The sequence below is a fragment of the Lolium perenne genome, chromosome 2 (assembly GCF_019359855.2).
Source record: "Lolium perenne isolate Kyuss_39 chromosome 2, Kyuss_2.0, whole genome shotgun sequence".
NCBI classification, from domain to species: Eukaryota; Viridiplantae; Streptophyta; class Magnoliopsida; order Poales; family Poaceae; genus Lolium; species Lolium perenne.
Window position 1 is genome coordinate 10,110,759 of NC_067245.2, and position 21,604 is coordinate 10,132,362.

The following is a 21,604-nucleotide window of genomic DNA, read 5'->3' on the forward strand; positions in this document are numbered from 1 at the left end:
AAGTGTGATGTTTCAGATTCGATCTCAAATAAAAAAGAGCCGGTCAAGGTGACCTTGGCTACAGAAGACAAAGAGATGAAGCAAGTAAATGCTGGAGCTCGAAGTGCCAAATCTGAACAAGTAAAGTTGAAAGTGCTAGAGGCCAAGGAAGAAACGCTAATGTGCAAAACTAAATCACAGCCGGGATGCCCACTCGGCTTAACAAGCTGGCAAGAGAGAAAGCTGAAACATCTTAGTGCCGCAAAGCTGAAGACAAAGAACATGGCATGGGTCCCTAAGGAAGGACCTCAAAGTAAGGAGAATGTGTAAGTTCCTATTGCAAGAATAGCGATAAGGATGAAGGAAGAAAAGACCGAGACTAGCAAACGATCAAGAAAGAATTTTCTATCATGTACTAAGAGGTTTCGGTCAGCACATCATACATATTATTCAGCCATGCCATTTATGCCTATGCCATGTAGCATATCCTCAGGTATGACCAGTTACCCTCCATGGTCTTATTTTAATCCGTGGATGCATTATAATTCTTTACATCATCAAAGGGTATTACCAAAACGTTATTCGTTTGATTAGTTGCAATTTTGTTGCTAATCTGAGAGGCCGAAATGTTTCGAGTCCATAATCAGAGTTGTTTTATTTTGTTTATTTCGGCTATACATACTTTGGTGGATGAATTATACAAGCCTTTGAGGCAAACAACACATGGCTGATACTTATCTTATCGCCCTGAGAGAATTATCTAATCATGGACGATGTGGTGTGTTAACATCGTCCCTTGTCCTATTAAAACACGAGACAAGGTGATACACATATTGAGGCTTCTAGTGATTCATTGGTAGTAGTATAACAAAAATTCAAGGTTTACCAATGTTTCGACGAATCACTTAATATGTATCTTGATAAATCTCTAGATATATTTTCTACCTTAGATTACCTTAGCATTGCTCATATATCTAGGCAAGATATTTGGAATGCAAATGAGTTAGCACAACAAGCATCTGGCTACCATGTTAATCGTGACGTTTTTCATATATCTCATAAGCCGATGTTTGCTCTCGCTGTTGTTGGTAAGACTGAATTAAATCCCATTGATTCGGCCACTAATGAAGGATCTAGTGCAGGTGAACAAGAAGATTGGAAAGACCTATTGTTGAATATTTGCAGGATCCTAGCAAGAGGACGGACAGAGCTGTTCGGCAGATGGCTTTTAAGTATGCATTAATGGACGATAAGCTTTATAGCCGAACAGTTGACGGTATTCTTTTGAAGTGCTTGGATGAAGATCAAGCAAGGGTCGCTATGGGAGATGTACTTGAAAGTATTTGGGATATCCATCAATCGTTAAGATGAAGTGGTTGTTCTCAAAGGTGATTATTTGAAGAAGTTCTACCAAGGTGGCGACCAACCTGAACATAAATGGCCGATATAGAATTATCGTCCTGAGAACCAATGGCCGATGGAGTGTTGACATCGTCCTGGACAAAAGGTGGAGAAAGTTATTTTCTGGCATGCAAGCTCTGCCAGAAAACAGGGGGGCATGTGTTGATACTCGTTTTGGGCCGATGGCTAATCAAGAACATAATTCGGTGTTCGGTGTGACAGATATATTGCTCAATTAGAAGACACCATGTCCACCATTCCAAGTTGTGCCATGATCTAGCTTGATAGCCGATTATGCTAGCAGTCAGAGGTGATCTCGAGGATCGATATATGAAGTCTTCCACTAGAGCTCCTTTAAGATGACCTCAAATGAAGAAGTGATATAAACAAAAGTTGTGCGTCTCGTCGAAACAAGCAACTTTGATTTTTGAGTCATCGCGATCCGAGTTAGTATGCAATTTTTGGAGCTAAAATACTGCTGGAACTCGAATTACCCGAGGTAGGGCGCCCGACCATAGAGGCCTGTAGGGTAAGGCGCGAGCCAAATTGTAGAAGAGACGAAAATGTCAGAATTCATATATTTTATTGAGACCTTAATGAGATGGTCAAGATGAACTCGGATGGAAAAATGGTCAACATGAAAGTTCTTCGTTTTTTCGAGACGAACAACTTTGCTGTTTACAATATTTTGATTTGAGGTCATTTACTGCCTCAAAGTTGCCTCGCAATGTGCAGATACGTTTTTGACCGAACAGTTATAGAAAGTTCGGACCAAACCATCTGAATTGGACCCAATCTAGGGTTTTGGACGTGAATCCAACCCTTCATCTTGCACGGAAAGTCCAGCCACCCTTTATATACATGAGGGGTGACGGCCGATTGAACCAACACCAATCGAACAAACACATCTACTACTTTTTCGTGTTCGTCTACTTTTATCTCTCTTCCCTTGTATCTTTCTTCTCGTTCTTCGTTGTTCTTCAGGATTTGGCCGACCTAGGGCAGCCCATAGCCGCCGCAAGCCCTGACGGGGTCCCTCCCGGGCGAGCGGGGTTTCGGGTTTACAAAAGCGCTCGCTGGACTGTCTTGCGTATCGCGCTTCCGGCGAGCCTCCCTCGGCGCGTGCTGCCGCGCATCGCGCTTGACGCCAAGGGTACACGGTGACGTGTTCGTGTGCGAACACATACACGCGCATGGGAATCATTTCACGACAGGAACAGAGCAACCCATTCTGTCCGTAAAATTTGCAGGGGGTAACATTCCACGACAGGAACAGAATCCACTAACCCACTTGCACGCAGAAGAATCTATTTAAAAATTTAATAGTTTGTAGATACCATACGATAATATATATTATTATCTATCTAATGATATTGATTTTGTATTTTGCGTGTGAATGATTTTTTTTTATGAAAACTTAGTTAAATTTGATATAGTTTGACTTTCTAAAAATAATGTAAGCCTTAAACTTTGGGATAAACTTTGGGTAGAGGACATCGCGGTCGTCTAGATGATCCGCTGGGCTGATCTTTGATTTGGTGATGGTCACTAGTTTCGTGTGTTGCGACTGATGGCGGCTGAGACTACGAAGTATTGTTAGCCAAACAATGATAATTTTGTTTAAAGTAGAAGCAACTTCAATGATTACTTTGCACACTTCGGTAAAAATACTTTGATTATGATCCAGAAATATCGATGCGCGCATGCGGCATGCCTTTGTTGAAGGTGGTGGTCCAAATATCAGCTTTTGGGGGATAAAATCCCAAGATCTACCTACGGTTGAACTTGTCATTATGAGATAGTACAATTGATTCTTGAAGGCGGGCTTTTGGGTTAATGGTAGCCTCATGAAATTGAAGTAATCTAGCGAGCCATGAGTTGTTGGGATTTTTTTATTTTTTTATTTGTTTATGTTTGTGAATTGCCCCGGCTTTTAACAATACTAGATAATAACCCGCGCGTTGCTGCGGGAATTTCTGTTACATCATATAGTCTATTAACGGACAACCAGAAGCTAATGACAATCAACATGGGAGCTTTGTAAAATAGCATTTGGAGAAGAGGTGTTTGGTATAAAGATTAAGTTGATATATCATTCCAGACAAATTCCCTTTCCTTGAACAATATTAAAATACAATCGATAAACTCCTAATCATATCCAACATGCATGTGAAGAATCAAATAGAACAGCCGAAATGTTGGTTCCATCTAAAAGTAAAACACATGTATTCTAAAATAAGTATATACTGCCTATGTATCTTATGCAGAAGGCATAAGTCGTGATATAAGATTGCAGTTCTACCTAAAGGCATAAGACACCTTTCTAATAGCCTGTGAAAAAAATACATGTTACATCACAAAGCACATATGCAAAAGCCCTACGGTGGTATATAGCAAAGGAGGGACAATATATTTTGACAACTGAACATTGTTTCTGAAGAACAATATATGAACACATATAGTCAAGCAACAAAAAATGGAATTATGTACATGTTTGCTCTTTTAGTTATATAGCCATGTGCAGAACCACTTCCCCCTTCTCCAATCTTTCATGAAAAAAGTTACACACATACCAGTAGAATTCTACAGAAGGAGAAAATAATTGCATCTGCCCATGCTAACTTCAACCCTGAAGGGGGCCTGTGAAATTGAAGTAGAATTTGTAGCAGGCAAATTTGAGTGGCACACACATCGCATGAAGCCGTCAAACGACCATTCCCCAAACTACCTGTCAGCAAACACAGTTTTTTTCGCCTCAGATTTTGTTCAAATGACACAAATTGCTGATATTTTATCAGCAAAATATCTGGGAGAAGGAAGGATTATCATGTACCTAAAATTAAAGATTCCAGTTGTTGCCTGTATGTCGATTCTCCTATATTGCTCAATGCATGCTATATATATATATTTGTTGCTAAATAATGCAAAAAAATACAATTCATACTTCAGTCACAATCTGTCGTATGAACCATACTATAATCTGATTAAAACATTTATTGATCTGACTGTAGCAAATTTAATTGTTTATAGGATGGTGAGAACTAACCTGATGACAGAAGCTCCTTTCATCAAACATCTGTTGCATCCAGAATTCCATATAGCATAATACTATTCGAGCAAAAAGCAGAGATAAGTAAATTTATCCATACCTCGAGACTTCTGTAGTCCAAGCGGAGTTTCTCTATATAAATCCTTCCTGAAGAAAATAGAAGACAAACCAAGCAATTATACAAACTAACTTAGTTTAAGAGAAACGCATGGAAGGAGATTGCTCTTGCTCCACAGAAAATAAGAGTATTAAAATGCTACCTATATAGACTGAGCAATTAAAAAAAATGTGAGACGGATGTTAGGTAAACAAATTGAAGCATAATTTGAAATCATAGATATACCAACGTACAATAGAATTTGGTCTTAGGAACATGCGGATGAATTACTTAATTCAAGAGCTATTCATGTAGTACTTAGAGTGGAGCTAAGTATGTGCGATGTGCCCATGTCCAATTGGAATTGGTCTTCGATCTCTCTTTTGCCCCAACCTGGATCGGGATATCCCTGCTCGCGTAGGGGGCAAAATCAGACATATTAGTACAGAAATAACAACATGAGAGAATGCCTTGGGAGGACACATGCAGGTAATCGTGTGAAGTAGAGAAATCAGCCTCTGAGGTGATGCCTGAGGAAAAATACCAATGCGAACACTACTCGATGGAGGTCCTTCAGGTAGAGGCGAGCCAGTAGACCGAGAAGTCAATGAATCCGGAAGAAATCTTCAGCGAGCTGGCCGAGAAGCCAAGAAATCCAAAGAATTCGGGAGGGCATGAGATAGGAGCAGACTGAATCGGGTGCAGGGTAAAAAAAACGTCGAGCGGATTTTCCAGCAGGAGCTCAACCTGCCAGATTGGAAACATATAGTGAGGGATTGTGAAAAATAAAGGAGGATTTTGAATGGGGAGCAGCCAGGAACCAGCGTGGAGGTCGCTGGCCATGGTGGCGATGTGAGCATGCTGCGTGATTGATGCGGATGCGGATGGTAGCGTGGCCTGTTTTTTTAACCTGGAGGCGACGACGGCGGTGGATGAGTTTCATTGAGCAGTTTCCACTCGTTGAATACTGAGATTCATCAAGTGTTTTGATGGGTATTAAGTCGCCGGGGCGCATATCTATATCTATACTCCTATATAGTGTACCAATTTTGAAATTTGAATCTGCGTTCCATTCTCTCTCTTATCATGGCATCCTAAGAACACATACCAACCGTTGATTTAAGTCACTGTGATGCGGATTTACCGTTAGATTCATACATGAACAAATCCAACGGCGAGGATCTTCAGGATTCGCATCTGGCCAGCGCGCCTGATTGGAAGAACCTAGAATCTCGATTAAAATAACAATCTCTAGCAACTTCCAGTTCCACCGCTTGCCCGCCATCTCTTCCGTGCTTGCCTTTGCTGCTACTCTCCGCGTGACTAAGAAATTCCCCCACAAGCGATTCGCCAGGTTTCGATTATCCGTCCGTCCATCACCGAGCTGTTCCAATCCAATCGAGCTGCTTCCAATCCAATCGGCGGAACTCCACATTTTCGCCGCCGCCGCCGCCAACACCGCTCCCTGACATCTCCTGCCGTACGCGCGCTCTCCACCAGCCGCGGCAAGCACTCGCCCAGCTCACGGCTTGCTTGCTCACGCTTCAAGCCCCCTCCCGTGCCCGTCCGTGGTCGTCTATTTCTCTGATGCTACCGCTGCTGCTGGCCTAAAATTTCAGCTCCTTAATTAGCCTCTCGGTTCGTGGGTTGCAACTGCTACGGCAGCCGTGCCATACCAGTACAGCCCAACAACACATTTGACACATCATCATCGACCCAACACACTTCCATTTTGAAGAGGTAATATGCTATTTCTGAAAGGATAAAGTTACACGCTATCCGCTATTATGCCCACCAAGTGTTTGTGTTTGTGTCTACGAATCATTTTGATTTTTTTTTGTCTGTCCATTCTAATTTATAATGGACCGGTATATACGTGTTATGACTATTTTTTAAAACAAAAGTCTGTGATTTCATACGTTCAATCAATTGAACCATCTTTGTTTAGATGGTGGATGTTTTTCCACTGTGAAATGACATTGACAAATAATGGAGTTATGACAATTAGTTTTCTGTTGAATATTTAGAGGGTACTTGAGCTTCGTGCATTTGTATAGGCACATGGTTTCTATACTAATGCGACGCCTTAGTGAAATCATGTACGTATATTTATCTAGAAAGGGAAATAGGGAGAATTCAGATAATCATACAGCAAGATCCACCAAAAATGCAAAGATGGAACCTTTTTCAAGATATTATAAATGCGGCTGACTCACGGGTATCATCAAATGCAAAGCAAGATATCTCTTTAAGCTTGGTGTGTTTTAAACCATCTTTAAGCTTGGGTTATGATAATAAGTTTTTCTAAAACTATTTGGAGGGGATTTAAGCTTCGTGTGTTGTACAACCAGATCTTCTCCATACTTCTGCTAATAAGATGACTATTATGCTGCATTTTTAAAATATGTAACGCCTAAGTTGAATCGTGTATTGACAGTTATCTACAGATAAATGAAGGGAAATTCAGCTACTCATATGACAAGATACACTAAAATACAAGAACGAAGTCCATTTCAAGATATTACAAATTCTTGATATTTGCAATCACCAGTTTGAAATAATATTGTTCACTGTGAACTTTGTCATCATCAGCAAAGCTTTCTTGTTTGTAGATCTTCTGGTTAATGAAACTAAACGCCAAGTATATCCATCTGGTGTATCCATACAATCAAGTAATCCTTCAGATGGACATAAAGGTATTATAGGAAGAAACGCTTCTGAGCGCAAGCGTTATCGTGACCGGGAAAGATACGTGATGATGACTCCAGAACAGCGTGATGCCTACCTTCAAAGGAACCGTGAATACAAACGGAGAAGGAAGAATCATGATGCATTTAGCGATGGTGTGCAATCTGCAGTTAGCCAAATCAATAAAATTACCCACGGCAACATGCACGCACCAGCTCTCGCCAACAGACGCGAGAAAGGTACGTATCTGTCAATACAGCTGAAAATCCATCTTATCTATTAAATACAAAATTACATGACTTGATTATCCATACAGTCCAGCATAAATGGATATTAAAAGGGTCAATGGCAATATGTTTATTTTCAAGACATGCAGTCAGATGATAAAATGTTTATATACCACAGTGCAAGAGATGTATTTTTTTATCTTTTTTTCTAACTTTTTCTTTCTAATATTGCTGATGCAGTTGGACTCTTAAACATGTCCACATCAGATCCATCTGCCACATCTACCTCATATACTAAATTAACAAGCACCGCTCATAAACGAATGTCGACGTTTCTGGAAAGGGGCAGTGAATACAAGAGAATGAGAGTGTCTAATGCAGCAGGTTGCAGTACTACCCTACAAGAAACACGTGATTATGTTTGTGCGTCAGCAGATATTGGCCAATGTAAGTGGACAAACACATATATGGACATGATGAGCAAGCTCAGCGGAAAAAGATCGTCTCATGAAGCGTCTTGCAGTTCCACACACAAAGATAATGGTAACTTACATGATCAGTACAATCCTCTAAAAATGCAAGAGTGTGCTGCAGTCCAAGACCATGAAGACCATGACAGTATCATCTATGTCCCAAATGGTGCTTTTCCTGCTATAGAAGGTAATGAAGTTTTTAAGTTGTATACCATCTATTTCTGTATGCATGTGGAGTAGTGCATTTTATCCATTCACGCTTTTATCTCCTAAATATTCTTTTTACTAATGATAAAAAATGATTCATGGTTGGTTCTGGGCAAGTAGATGGTTTGATCGAGGATGAATATGAAGACGATGAGAGTTGTATATTAAGTGGGCAAGGTAAATATTAACATTGAGTTCTCAATAAAAGAAAAATACAAATTAATATCATCATTCTCACACGTTTTCTTACTTTTCATGAACATTTGATAGGTTCTGATTATTCATCATATCGAGACATAAATCATGAAATTTGTGAAAAACAAGTTGATTCGGGCAATCATATCCATCGAAATATACCAAGTTCCCATCATGTTTTGCAGCCAGTACCTAATTGTGCACATTGCGGTGCAAAAAGGTTCCAGTATGAGAAACCGACATTTTGTTGCATGGGTGGCAACGTCAAGATAGTGACTCCATGTGTTCCTGATGAAGTGCGCATATGCAAGTCAAGATCCAGATGCAAAATACTTTCAAGATAATATACGGTACTTCAATTCTCACTTTTCTTTTACCTCTCTTGGTGTTATCTTGGACCAACGATACTGCAATAAAAGGTCCGGAGTTTACACTTTTCGTGCCCAAGGATAAATTTATCATGGACTTGACCAATTGGTTCCGGAGTTTACACTTTTCGTGTCCATGTTTCCGATCTTCACTCCTTTTTGAAGAACACCAAATTTAGTTCAGATCCTGTTATGAATCAGCTCTACTGAGACAATATGGATATCAGCTCAACTAATAGCTTTTTGTAAGCATACTAAGTTAAAACTTTGTCGTCACATTTGGCGCAACATATGATAGACGCTATCAATGTATTCCGTAATATTTTCACACAATATTTTATTAGTTTGTAACTATGTGTATTTGTTTGAGTTCTAAAAAATCATATGTATTTTTGTTATGTTGCCTTGTTTGGTTGGGGACGTGCAAAGCACGTGCTGTTTACTAGTGTAGGGAGGAGGACGAACAGTCGCGGCGGCGGAGGAAGACGAACAGAGGTTGGGCCATGTTGCTTTGCTTCTGTGAGGTATCCGGCTGGTATCCGGCTGTAACAAACCGTGTGGGAAGGGGTGGGCAGGTATATGAGGTGACGTGGCTTCATGGGAGGCCAGGAAAATGGGATCACCTATTTAGAAAGAGAAGATATGGTTATATGTATTGATTGATATAGAGACTGGGGTTATCCTAGTTATCCTGAGGCCGGTGCAACCTCCTCTAAGGCTACTCATAGTGGGGAGTAACTTAGACTAGTAACATATGTTATGTTACTAGTCTAGATTACTACCTTCATAGTGGGTAGTAACTTATATGTGATGTCATGCATTGTGTCATTTATTATGTTGTAGACTCATTTTGCCTAGGGGTGTGTGATGTTATGGTAACATAGGTAGTTACCACCTCACTCTCTTTCTTCATTTATTCGCATGCCATGTCACCATAATGCCTTGAGATGTATGATGTTACTAGCTATGTTACTCCCACTATGAGCAGTCTAAACTGTATCTTCGTGATACTCCCTCTATTCATGAATACAAGGCCACATCATTTTTCATGTCAAACTTTGACTAATGCCTTCGTTAACACAATATAGTTATATATCATTCAAAAATATATCATCGAAAAGTTCATTGAAATATGCATCCGATGATATAATTTTAAATGACATCAAACTCATACTTGGTTAACCAAATTACTAGTCAAAGTTTCCCTTAAAAACCAAAGTGGCCTTTTATTTAAGAACGGATGAAGTACTATCTTTTGAGAAATATGACGTCCTTTATTGAAAAAATGATGTATGAAGATGTGTTTTATTAGAAATTTTCACTGCAATTTTTGGTCTATTTAGCCATTTTTAAGGGTTTGTTCTCTATAAATGAGTTGTTCGTGTTTTTGGTTTCTAGTGTTAATCAATTCTACATTAATTTTGAAAATACTTATTCTTTGAACGAAGTGGTGTGAGAATGGAATGATTAGTTGTTAATCCACATTACAAGAAATAAATTTTGTTTCGGACAATGTCCAATGGGAACATGAAATTAAATACCTATATCAATTGGGAACCTAGAAGATGTGAAAATAATGTTAATACAATCAACAATATCTGAGAAATTTATAAATGTTTATGTCGGTTTCCTACGTATACAGGTACAGTTTTGTTGGAAATAAAAAAACGTGTGGCATGTGCTGTGAAAGCAAATACTGTGATTGAAAGACTGTTATTAAGCACGCTCGTTTGTATGTTCTTTCTTCGAAGAACTTTGCAACGGATAACATACACACATATGTATGTTATAAAAAATAAAAAATAATTTTTTTTTTAAAGTTACATATTTTTACTTGTAATACTTCAAGAAACTATAACAAGGATATCCAAAAAAAAATGCCCTTTATTTTACAAGAAATTCAGAAATGTGGATAGTAGGAAGCACAATGGCTAAATTGAGGTCTTCAAGTTTACTAGAACCATTAGTGTATTGTTTTACCTCGTTGAAAATTCAACTATTTTCTTCGAATATCTTAAATGAAACAGGACGAACTAAGTAGCAGCGGCGGGAGGCTCGGTGGTGGATATGTTGGCCATCTGCACTCCAATTTTGCCTTTATACCGTTCAATTTTGCTCTAATATATAAGAGCACGTGTGGCCCATTCGTTGATCTGTCCCTATCAACTCCGATTTATAAAAAATAATCAGGTTTAGGCTTAATATCATGGATTTTCTTAGCAATATATGACATTACAGTATTGTCCAATTCCCTAACCAAATAAAAAATAACCATTTTGTTCTAACTATTTCTCACAACCATAACATATGAATGAGATGGTTCCATTACACTGGAATGGAACCATCCATTCAATTCCGTTCCACTTCATTCAAAAAGTAAACACACCCTTAGACATTTGGGAGGTTTGAATTTTTGTATTGTTCATTATATTAGATGTCCAATTTTTTCAATTTTGTGTACCCCGAATATACGAAACATTTTCGTCTACTTCTAAGATTATTTTCAGATGTTTCTAAACTTTGAAGTGCCATATTTGAATTTTTCATAAAACAAGCTTGATGGAGATCATCCTCCAAAACTTCACACCCTGCACTAAAGAATTAATCATTATTGTTACTATACTGGTCGTTAAAAAACCTCACTTCTCTTGGGATCCGTTATGTACTCAAACCTATTGTTCAATATTCACCAGATAAATGCCAAACTTGGGTTTTTATGGACACTTTAAGAAAATACATGTTTATTTGAAGAACAACTTTTTTTGCTTTCTTTTTGTATAATTCTACTGTTTTCTTGCTTCTGGCACAAAAATGAAATCATTACTAATAGTAATTCATATACCGGTAGATTGCTTTCTTCTAAAAAAAAGTGATACCAAGACCTCTGCTTCGACTGATGCATATAGCCTTGTCGTGGTTTTTAAATTTTGCCCACTATTGTTTTCAGTTATGTTAGTAGATAAAAAAAAAGTACTTATAGACATCTTATCGTGTCATTTGATCATAGCATAACTCGTGACGATGCAAAAAAAATTACTCCATCAGCATGTCCATACAGAAGGTGCTGATTCTCATAACTGCATGATAACCTACCGTTCTTGCCAGTTGCCACCAGCTATAGAAAGCACAAATTAATTTAACTTGATAAATATTTTACTGCAAATTCAGAAATATTCTTGTCGGAGCACCCTCCCTCTTGCATTGCCTCCTTGGCCATCTTCATGAATTTTCTAGCGTTTGTATGGAACTCCTCCTTCCTTTCTCCACTCATCACCTCTTTGATGCAGCCATCCACTTCCTCCCTCGTAACCAAGTCATTCTCATTGCTCTGGATCCGCACGCCAATTTTCCAAGCGCTCTCCACATACCTTGCATTGGTAAGCTGGTCCGCCGACCGTGGCATTGCCACCATCGGCACGCCGGCAGCAATTGCTTCCGTCGTCGAATTCCATCCGCAGTGTGTCAAGAAACATCCTGCAGGGTACAAGAATCGTAAGATTATTCCCAGAATCTCCCACAGAATTAGTTACTGAAACTATATACTATAACCGACGATTTCATACCTATCGCTTTATGCGCCAAGACCTCGAGTTGGGAACACCAAGGTACAATTAAGCCCTTCTCCTTGCAGCTGTCTCGTACTTTTTCAGTCAACTTTTTTGCCTCGCTTGGCCTCACAACCCAGATAAATGGGTTGCCGGAGGCGCATAGCCCATGTCCAAGCTCCTCAAGCTCGGCGGCGTCCATGCTATAGACCGTCCCATAGGACGCAAGGACGACTGAGCCAGGTTGCTGCTGATCAAGCCATGCCATGCACGGCGCGTCGCTGCTAAAGAAGTTGACGCCGTAGGCTCTGTTCGACGGAAGGCGGCCGTCGTCAAGGAAGAAGGACGGCAGCGTTGGGCCGACCGTCTTGGCTCGCCATCTCGACTCCATGTACTGCGCCTCCTGTGGCTCGAGCTCGCGGAAGGAGTTGATGAGCACGGCGTCCACTTCCTCAAGGTCTTCGAACTGCCGAATCGACACGTCGAGGTACTTCGGGTACAGCTCCGGCGAGACCACGAACGGCGACAGGTCGTCCGGGCCAAGATCCACGCTCACCACACCGCGGCGACGCAGCGTGCTACCGTCGGCCATCGGCAGCGGCGCGCGCCCCGCCCACGCCTCGCCGTAGACCAGGTCCACGGCGCAGGACTGCGACATGAACGCGGCGGTGGGCAGGCCGGCGGCGCGCGCCACCCGCCCCGCCCACGGCATGTGCGGGTCGTACACCAGCACGGCCGGGGTTCGGCCGGCGCACACCTCGGCGGCGATGACCTGCGCCAGCGTGTCTGACCCGATGGCCTCAGCCTTGCGGCAGTACTCGACCGGGTCAGGGCAGGAGCCCATGCCGCCGGCGTCGAAGCCGTCGGAGATGGCCGCGACGCGAAAGGGGGCGCCGGGAGGCGGGCCGGTGGAGAGCACGAAGCGGGTGAGGACGATCGTGGGGTGGAGGCCGTGGTACGCGAGGCGGCGGCCGAACTCGAGCATCGGGTTCGTGTGGCCCTGCGCCGGCAGCGGCACCAGGAGGACGTGTGTGCCGCCATCTCTCTCTTCGTCGCCGGAGGAGGTGGCATGGATGTTTGCAGTCGCCATGTCTCTGCTTTTCTTGTCCTCCATCCAGTCCAGTGAGTGTGCAAGTGATCCGAGATTGTTGGAGAATATATAGCAGAAGGATTGTAGAAGAGTGGCGCGCAAGTTCGAGCTGGCTTTGCGAAGCTTCCATGAAGCAGTACGAGCTGGCTTTGACTTGACTACTGTTACTGTTCAGGAATGCACGGTGTGCATCACAAGGATTCAGGGAAGAAGCTGCTCCGCAGACTCCGGCCGTGCTCCTCCTAGTTGTGCATCGGCCGTCTAAATTGTTTGCACTTTAAAATCATATAAATTTTTCTTTATACTGTAATTGTATTTTTCTGAGGTATCTGAGAATTCAGAAAATCTCAGTCAACTGAGACACATAGACACACCCTATAAATAATCATAATACGATTCTATCAGAAACAATAGTGCAAGTTTTCTGCTGCAAATGTACAAATGCTACCATAAACCATATTTCTCAGTTTACTTCACATTCTTACTATCCCTTCTTACTATAGAGAGCTAAAAAATCCATCATGTTGTACTTCCTCTCTTACAAAATATATGACGATTTAGTGGTATAGTGCTAGCAATATTCTTTTCATCTTGTACAGGAAAAAATAGTATTTCTTTTCCCGCCGCCAATTCGAGCCAAAGCAAAATTACAACCCACCTCACAAAAAAATTATCCGAGCAAGAGTTACTGTTCAGCCAATTACCCGTTGCACTAAAAACATCTCCATTCACGCCCCCAGTACGGCGTTCGGCAAAGCCATTTTTTGGCCCGAATGGGTGCCGACGCAGATTCGATTGTGGGAGGCGTCGGCGCCCAGCCGTTTACCCCATATGCCCTCCATAGATTATTTTTTGCTATGATTTAAATTTCAAACAATAAATGAACTACAATAATTTATTACAAGCGTAACAAATAAATAAATTCGACATACTAAACAGATAGTATAAGTTGAACAAAGCTTAACAAGTTTGGACCACACTGGCAAACAGATAAAAAGTTTCGATCACACTGGGTCACACAGTGCGGTGACTTAGTATGTTATAGTATGTAAGTCGTTCACATAACACCAATGAAAGACCATTCAACTAGTATTACATCTCCGAGAGTGGTACGATAGAAACATTGTGGGTCCAAGGCTTTATATTGATTTACAAATTCGTCTCTTTACGAAAGATCATCATAGTCTCCTAATTACAATGAGGTAAAACTGCAAATAACTCCAGAAGAACAACACGTAGATGTGGTGACCCAGCGTACCACTGCATGGTGTAGTACACAAGTCATTGACATAACACAAGTGAAACACCGTTCCACTCATATTACATCTCTCAGAGTGGTACAACCGAAAAAAATGCGTGTCCAAGGTATGTCTATAGAAGGATACACAAACTGTTTACAGAAGATCAACACAGCCTCCTACTTTACAGTGAGGTAAAACTTCAAATAAAGCTCCAGAAGAACGACTCGTAGAATAACTTATTGCTAACTCAAACTTAAGAGCTACTTGGCTTGCTATAGACATCTAGCTACTTAGGTGCTAGGATTAGGGAAATGTTCCCTTCTATTACTAGTCTAAGTTTCCATTTTAGCTGATGCAGAAGTTGACTCCATTGACTTCTTTGATTGTATTCTTCATCTTGTTGCAGTTGACTCCTTTGTCTTCGAGTTCCACGGTAGTTTATCCTCCGGTGCCTCCATAGCTAAGCAGGGGATTTAAGAGTGGGATGAGTACGAGCGTACTCAACAAGTTCATATTAGGAAATAGGTGTATCATGCACTAGCTACAGCCATAGACCAGAAAGTCATAGGCCAATGCAAGTTTTCATAAACATTTCTTCAAAAGGTTTATTTTATTCTGAAAACTATGCCCGTCAGTCTTCACAGGTTGACCAGAACTTCATGGAGTTCCTTTCCTGCCGCGTTCGCAGTTCCCTTCCCGGAACAGGGAGTGACAGCCACAATTTGATACACTCTGCAGAGGTGCGTTACTTTTCCCATAAGAGAACTTAACCTTGTTGCCAACCGGCCTTAAGTATCCGTCCACACTTCCTTGGTGTGAGGCCAGGTATAAGATCCAAGCCAATCACTGCCTTCTCCGCGACCCCACAGACCCATCCTTTTGTAAGTCTGTCCTCCCCTATATCTATGGGTAGACCAACACAGGCACTTGTTCTCCCCTATACCGTTAAGGTAGACCGATCCGAACAACTTATGTGCCCTGTCCTATACACCATAGATAGACCGATCCGGACAACCCTTACAATCCTTCATAGACCAATAATAAGTCTGTCCTCCCCTGTATCTAATGGTAGACCGTGATGGACCACATGTCCCCACCTTTACCAAAGATAGACCGATCCAGGCAACCCTTATTACTAGTCCGTTGGCATGCGAGAGGGAAAAGATACAGCTGACTTCCCCAGAGCCATTATAGATCTTATGGTTAACGCGATATGTACGGCGCTAGAATCACTGGACGACATTGGTACTTAGTCCTAGATGAATAGTACCCATGCAATGGAACCTCCACCAATCAACACATACCATGGTTCCATTACCCACCACATAGTCATATTCATAATTGTAAAATAATATTTGATTTTCAATGCAAGAGTGATAAGTATAGTACTTTGCATATAATTTGATAAAAATAATCAAATGACATGAGCAAGCGATGAACTTGCCTTTCTAGACTGCAAGATTATGCAGGCAAAAACTTCGATACGTGAGAACTCCAAATGTTGAAATACCATCATCGTCTGGTAAGGACAATGTTTAAAGAATTGGCAAAGATGCTATAATGCATAGTATGAGATGCAATCGTCCCGAGCGTAACCTAACCTCGATGATTTAGGATGTATGAGTTGTAAAGATTTCTTTAGGGTTTGTTGCACTTTTAGAATGGTTCTCAAACAAGGTTCTTATTAGGGTTGATGATATAAATAGCATAAACACATGATATAATGCATCCTAACAATCATACACACAAAAGAATGATGGTTATATAACAAGTCAAGAATAGTTGTTAGTTTTAAGTTCTACAAGACATGGTTGGTGATTACTTATATTATACTTCAAAAGAATAACCTTTGAAGAACAGGTTCATTAATAAATAATAAGTATTTTAAATAAGAACTATGGGCTTCTATGGTTTGACATTTGTACTTCAAAAGAATAACTTTTGAAGAACAGGTTAAATAAGAATAAAAACTACTAATTAGGAGATATGGCTTCTAGGGTTTACTATTTAAGTCCTCTAGTTCCCTAATAGGAACTAGTTGGTTCTTAACTTGGAATGGGTTTATATGTAACAAGTTTAGATAGGTTTATTACTATGGTTTCTCATAAGGTTCAAGGTGATTTCATAAGTTATCTATTAGGGTTTACTATGGCTTCACATTGGATTCATTAAGTAATGACTAATGGCTTCTAAACTAGGTGGTTTATTATTTCATGAATAGGGTTTAGTTGGATAGGAGCATGTGTTGTCAATTGCTATACAAGGTTGGTACTAGGGTTCATCATTATGGTTCTACTAGGGTTTGATGGTTTAGGTTGATCCTAATGGGGTGGTATGGTGATCAATGGTGCTAACATATTAACAAGCTAGGATTTGCTCCTAAGTGACACTAGTGGATCCTATAGTTTGAATTAAAAATAAAGACATGAAATGATGATCACATGTAAATTGATGTTGTTTATTTTAGTAGATCATGATCATGCATGCATTTGTTTCTAACTAAGGTTCTATAGGTATAGATGAAGCTTATATAATCATATGGGCTAAACCCCTAGGGTTTTAGGATGGCAACTATTAAGGATGAACACATAAAAATAATGGGATCAAGGTCTTACTTAAATTAAAACTAGGGTTTAACAATTATTATTAGGTTTTAAAATACTTAACTTGTTAACTAAAGATGTTTAAGTAAACAAGTTTTAAATTACCAAAATAATATTATCTTATAGTATTTTTCTTACTTTACTATTATTTAAAGAAAATAGAAAATAGTAAATTGCAAATTAGGGTTTATGAATTATCACTAATATTTAAGTTAATGCAATTATGATAAAGAAAATTAATCTTAACATTTTACTTAGTTACTTGAGTAGTTAAAATTTAATTTTGAAACTTAATTCTTTATTGAATTAAAATTGTATTTAAAACTATTAGAAAGACATAATTAATAAATATAAAAATAAGTAAATTTTTATTTTGACACACATTTTTATTTTTTATTTTATTTGAATAGAGTTTATTTTTGTGAGCATTTTGATATATTATTCATATTTTCTGAGTTGAAATGAATTTTATATGGTTTTACAAAGTTTTAGCAATTTACTGGTTTTTAAATTAAACAACAAATACAAAATGTACCGAGACAGATCTAGCTCCAGACACTGACTAGTGGGGACATTGACTGGGTCAGTTGCCACGCGGGCAACGACCAGTCAATGATGCTGACGAGGCGAGACACGTCGTTCTCGTCGGCGGCTTGACGCTGGCGGCCAGTAGAAGACGGCTCCGCCGATTTACGGCACGATAGGATGGGCTACTAGGCTCAATCGAATCAGAACAACAAGGCAAATCTACTGGTGGTGGTTATTGTCTCAGGGGTTCATCGGAGCTACGCCGACGGCGAGCTCTGCGGCTGTGCTACTCCGGCGAAGGATCAATCGAAGGCTACCGCAGATGCTAAGGCAAAATAGAAAGCCCCTGAGGTGCGTACGCTCACCCTGAGGATGATGTTGTGATCGACGGAGGCATTGGTGGTCGGAGACGACGGCAAGGTCACGGATTCTGGCGAACCACCGCGAAAGGGGATGGACGATTGTCCGCGTCTGGAGCCTTCCCCCTTCGATTCCTTCTGCCAGAATGCTCACCGAGGCACGGCGCTTCTCCTCGTCCACTCCATGGACGCAGGGGTGGTCTCTATCGTCGCATCCTTGATCGACACCGATGAGATACTGTGGAAGATATTGAGAAATGGAGAGAGTCCGAGGGAAAATGGAGGAGTGGAGAGTTTCTAGGGTTTCTTGGCGGATCTCCAGGTGGTTTTATAGAGTGAGGGGAGCCCTACAGCGGCGACGCGGTGGCGGAGACGGCCGAGATGCGTCGGTGAGTGGGTGAATGGTTTGGGCACGAATCGGGATGCACAGGAGATAAGACGGACGCGAAGACGCTTGTACGGGGTTCAGAGATCGTCTGCGATGTCCGGGGCGTGCTCATCCTCCACGAGGACGTGGCAACAGTGCCCGCCGGCGTGTCGTCTGCGAGGAAGAAGATGGAGCTTCTTTTCTTCCTCGCCGAAACGGTACGGGAGCGTGGATCGTTTTGTTGTTGGGCTGGGCTGGCGTTTGGGCTTACTCCTGGGCTGTTGCTGGGCTGCTGAGGTCCACCAGGTAAGACTCTCCTTTTTCTTCTTTTCTATTTTCTGTTTTTATTTTCTGTTTTGAATTTTGTTATTTGAATTTCAATCTGAATTCTATTTTGTTCTGCAGATTCTAAATTATTTGAATATTAATACAACTTTATAAGCATGCTCACTGCCTAATGTTGTTGTTTAAACAAGTTTTGAAATTTCGATTAGATTGATATCTGGTGAGATTTGAGTGAAGTGGAAATGGTTTTAATTATGTATCTCAATTCCCTTTTTAAGTTAAGAACCAAATTTATTTAGGTGATTTGAAATTTATAACATTTGCATGATGAACATATGATTAGGGTTTGCTAATGTTCTTAACAATATTGGTTGTTCATAAATATTTTGAATATGGCTAGAATTTAGAATAAAGGTATAATGAAGATGGTTTTATGGTCATGATTTCATGTGTCAATTATTTCTAAAGATTTAAGAATATGGTTGGATACACTCTATACACTACAAGAAAAGTTCTGATAGACAACGTCTCAAAATCGTCCGCTAAGGGGTATTTTTCGTCGCCTATGGGCCTAACCCGACGATATGGGTTCTGTTGTGGAAACTGCGTCAGGCAAAGTCCTACGACGATTTTTTCGGTCCGTCGCGCTTGGGCGCCCTTCCGCCACGGAAAATCGGACCATTGCCCAAGTGTTTCCGGGAGCCCGTTGACTACTGACGTCATGCAAACTGACACGTGGCAGACGCCGTTAACTGGCAGTTAACGGCGTTAACCGGCTGAAACCCCGTGGTAGATGGTAGGCCCACACGAGGCCTGCCACGTCTTAAGCGGGCCGGCCCATTAAGTTTATGGTCGGGCCAGCTGACTTAGTTTGACCGGTCAACTATATAGCTGGGCTGGTCCATTAGTTACGTGGGCCGGCCTAACCTCTAAGGTTGATCGGTCAAAACTTTAATGGGCCGGCCCACTAAGCATGTGGGCGGGCCGAATGCACTCGATTGACCGGTCAACAGGCAAAAGGGCCGGGCCACAAGACATGTGGGACCCACTTTCCTGGTATCGGGCCGGCCCATTTACAAAGTGGGGTCCACATTAAAGCAACTGGGCCGGCCCAAGAAGTTATTGGGCCGGCCCAATTAGCATGTGGGTCCCACTTTCCTGCTATCGGGCCAGCCCATTTAGTACGTGGGGTCCACATTTGATCAAATGGGCTGGCCCAACAAGCCAGTGGGCCGGGCCAAAAGCACCGGTGGGTCCCACTTTCCTGTTAAAGGGCCAGCCCATTTAGTATGTGGGGTCCACCATATAGCAAGTGGGCCGGCCCAACAAGATAGTGGGCCGGGCCAAAAACACAGGTGGGTCCCACTTTCCAGTTAAAGGGCTGGCCCATTTAGTATGTGGGGTCCACCATATAGCAAGTGGGCCGGCCCAACAAGATAGTGGGCCGGCCAAAACACCGGTGGGTCCCACTTTCTGTTAAAGGGCCGGCCCATTTAGTATGTGGGGTCCACCGTATAGCAAGTGGGCGGCCCAACACGCTAGTGGGTCGGCCAAAAACACAGTGGGTCCCACTTTCTGTTAAAGGGCCAGCCAATTTTGTATGTGGGGTCCACCATATAGAATGTGGGCCGGCCCAACACGTTAGTGGGCCGGGCAAAAACACAGGTGGGTCCCACTTTCGCCTTAAAGGGCTGGCCCATTTAGTATGTGGGGTCCACCACAAAAGCAATTGGGCTGGCCCAACTAGTTAGTGGGTCGGTTGATGGTGGGTGGGGTCCACCTTAAAGCAAGTGGGCCGGCCCAATAAAAGTGTGGGGTCCACAGTAAATCAAGTGGGCTGGCCCAATAAGTAAGTGGGCTAGCCCGTTTAGTTGCTGTTTATATGCCGGCGTAATAGGCGCTTTAGGATTTTGCGGGCCGGCACATATGTGATTTCGCTTAATTGGGCCGTTTAAGGGATGGGAATTCGTGATTTAGATATCGAGAATATTTACGCAGCATTGATTTACGTCGGATAGCCTCACTTAACACAAGCACCAAAGAAAAATGCGCGAAAGAACTATAAAAACTAACTAAATATTACATCGGTTTGCAAGGCATTGAAAAAATATAACAGAACCCCGAGAAATTGAATGGTAATTAAACCTAGCCATACAATGAAGGTATCCGGCACTCTTTTAAGTTGTCCATGCAGCACCTATATCCGAAACAAAGACATTACAAGTTAAGACAGCAACAATGGAAAGGCAAAGACACTACAATATTGTTTGCCAAAGAATTTGGAACTCATCATTTCGTCGTTATAACAAGATCATTGTAATGCGCACAATAAGCAAAGAAAGAGTGCATGTCGCATACCAACAGCCAATATAACAGAGCATGTTAGAATGAAGCAATGAGACTTACTCTCGTCGAGTCCCATGCAAACCAACATGTTCAGGGAGTACAAAATTGGCATGAACAACATAGTAGCCGGCTATAAATTTTGTAACAACGACTGAGCAAGATGAAGTTATGATGGCTACATCTACAGAGCAGGGAATGTAAACCAAAAATAGAAGTTACGATGGCAAAAGCTAAAGAGGAGGGAATATGAACCAACATGTGCCAAGTGCAATTACTTCATTTTGGCCGTGAACTAAATAATACTCCTGAACTTATAGTGAAGGGGATGCAAATCAAGATGTTTCGGGATATAAACTTGTAATGAGCAACACATAGAGGATAGTTAATGCTGGAGCTTAGGATGGACCAGATACAGAATATAGTGGGATCACCTGTGAATTTGTATAAGAGGGAATGCAAACCAATATGTTCAGCTTTCCATATGTGAGTGTCATGCCAAGTCAGAGAAACAAGTCAATAATGCAGCTTTTGAAGAACAAGATGGCACGCAAAATTA

The 21,604-nt window shown here is 41.4% G+C and overlaps 2 protein-coding genes across 3 annotated transcripts; one reads left to right on the forward strand and one right to left on the reverse strand.

Annotated features, from left to right (window-relative positions):
* Positions 1-5,786: 5,786 nt before the first annotated feature.
* LOC127331110 (uncharacterized) lies at positions 5,787-9,664 on the forward strand. 2 transcript variants are annotated; one of them, XM_051357183.2, is made up of 5 exons: positions 5,787-6,266; positions 7,139-7,453; positions 7,682-8,101; positions 8,242-8,298; positions 8,392-9,664. In XM_051357183.2, the coding sequence occupies exons 2-5, from the start codon at positions 7,282-7,284 to the stop codon at positions 8,658-8,660; spliced, it is 918 nt and encodes a 305-aa protein (XP_051213143.1). In that variant the 5' UTR covers positions 5,787-6,266; positions 7,139-7,281; the 3' UTR covers positions 8,661-9,664. The 2 variants fall into 2 exon arrangements, with proteins under 2 accessions (XP_051213143.1, XP_071681197.1); XM_071825096.1 differs by having other exon boundaries at positions 8,502-9,664.
* A 1,976-nt stretch (positions 9,665-11,640) lies between these two features.
* LOC127331109 (UDP-glycosyltransferase 79) lies at positions 11,641-13,370 on the reverse strand. The gene is made up of 2 exons (XM_051357182.2): positions 12,248-13,370; positions 11,641-12,158 (listed from the first exon to the last, which is right to left on the reverse strand). Exons 1-2 carry the CDS (start codon positions 13,341-13,343, stop codon positions 11,821-11,823), a joined length of 1,434 nt encoding a protein of 477 aa, XP_051213142.1. The 5' UTR covers positions 13,344-13,370; the 3' UTR covers positions 11,641-11,820.
* Between the last annotated feature and the right edge of the window lie 8,234 nt (positions 13,371-21,604).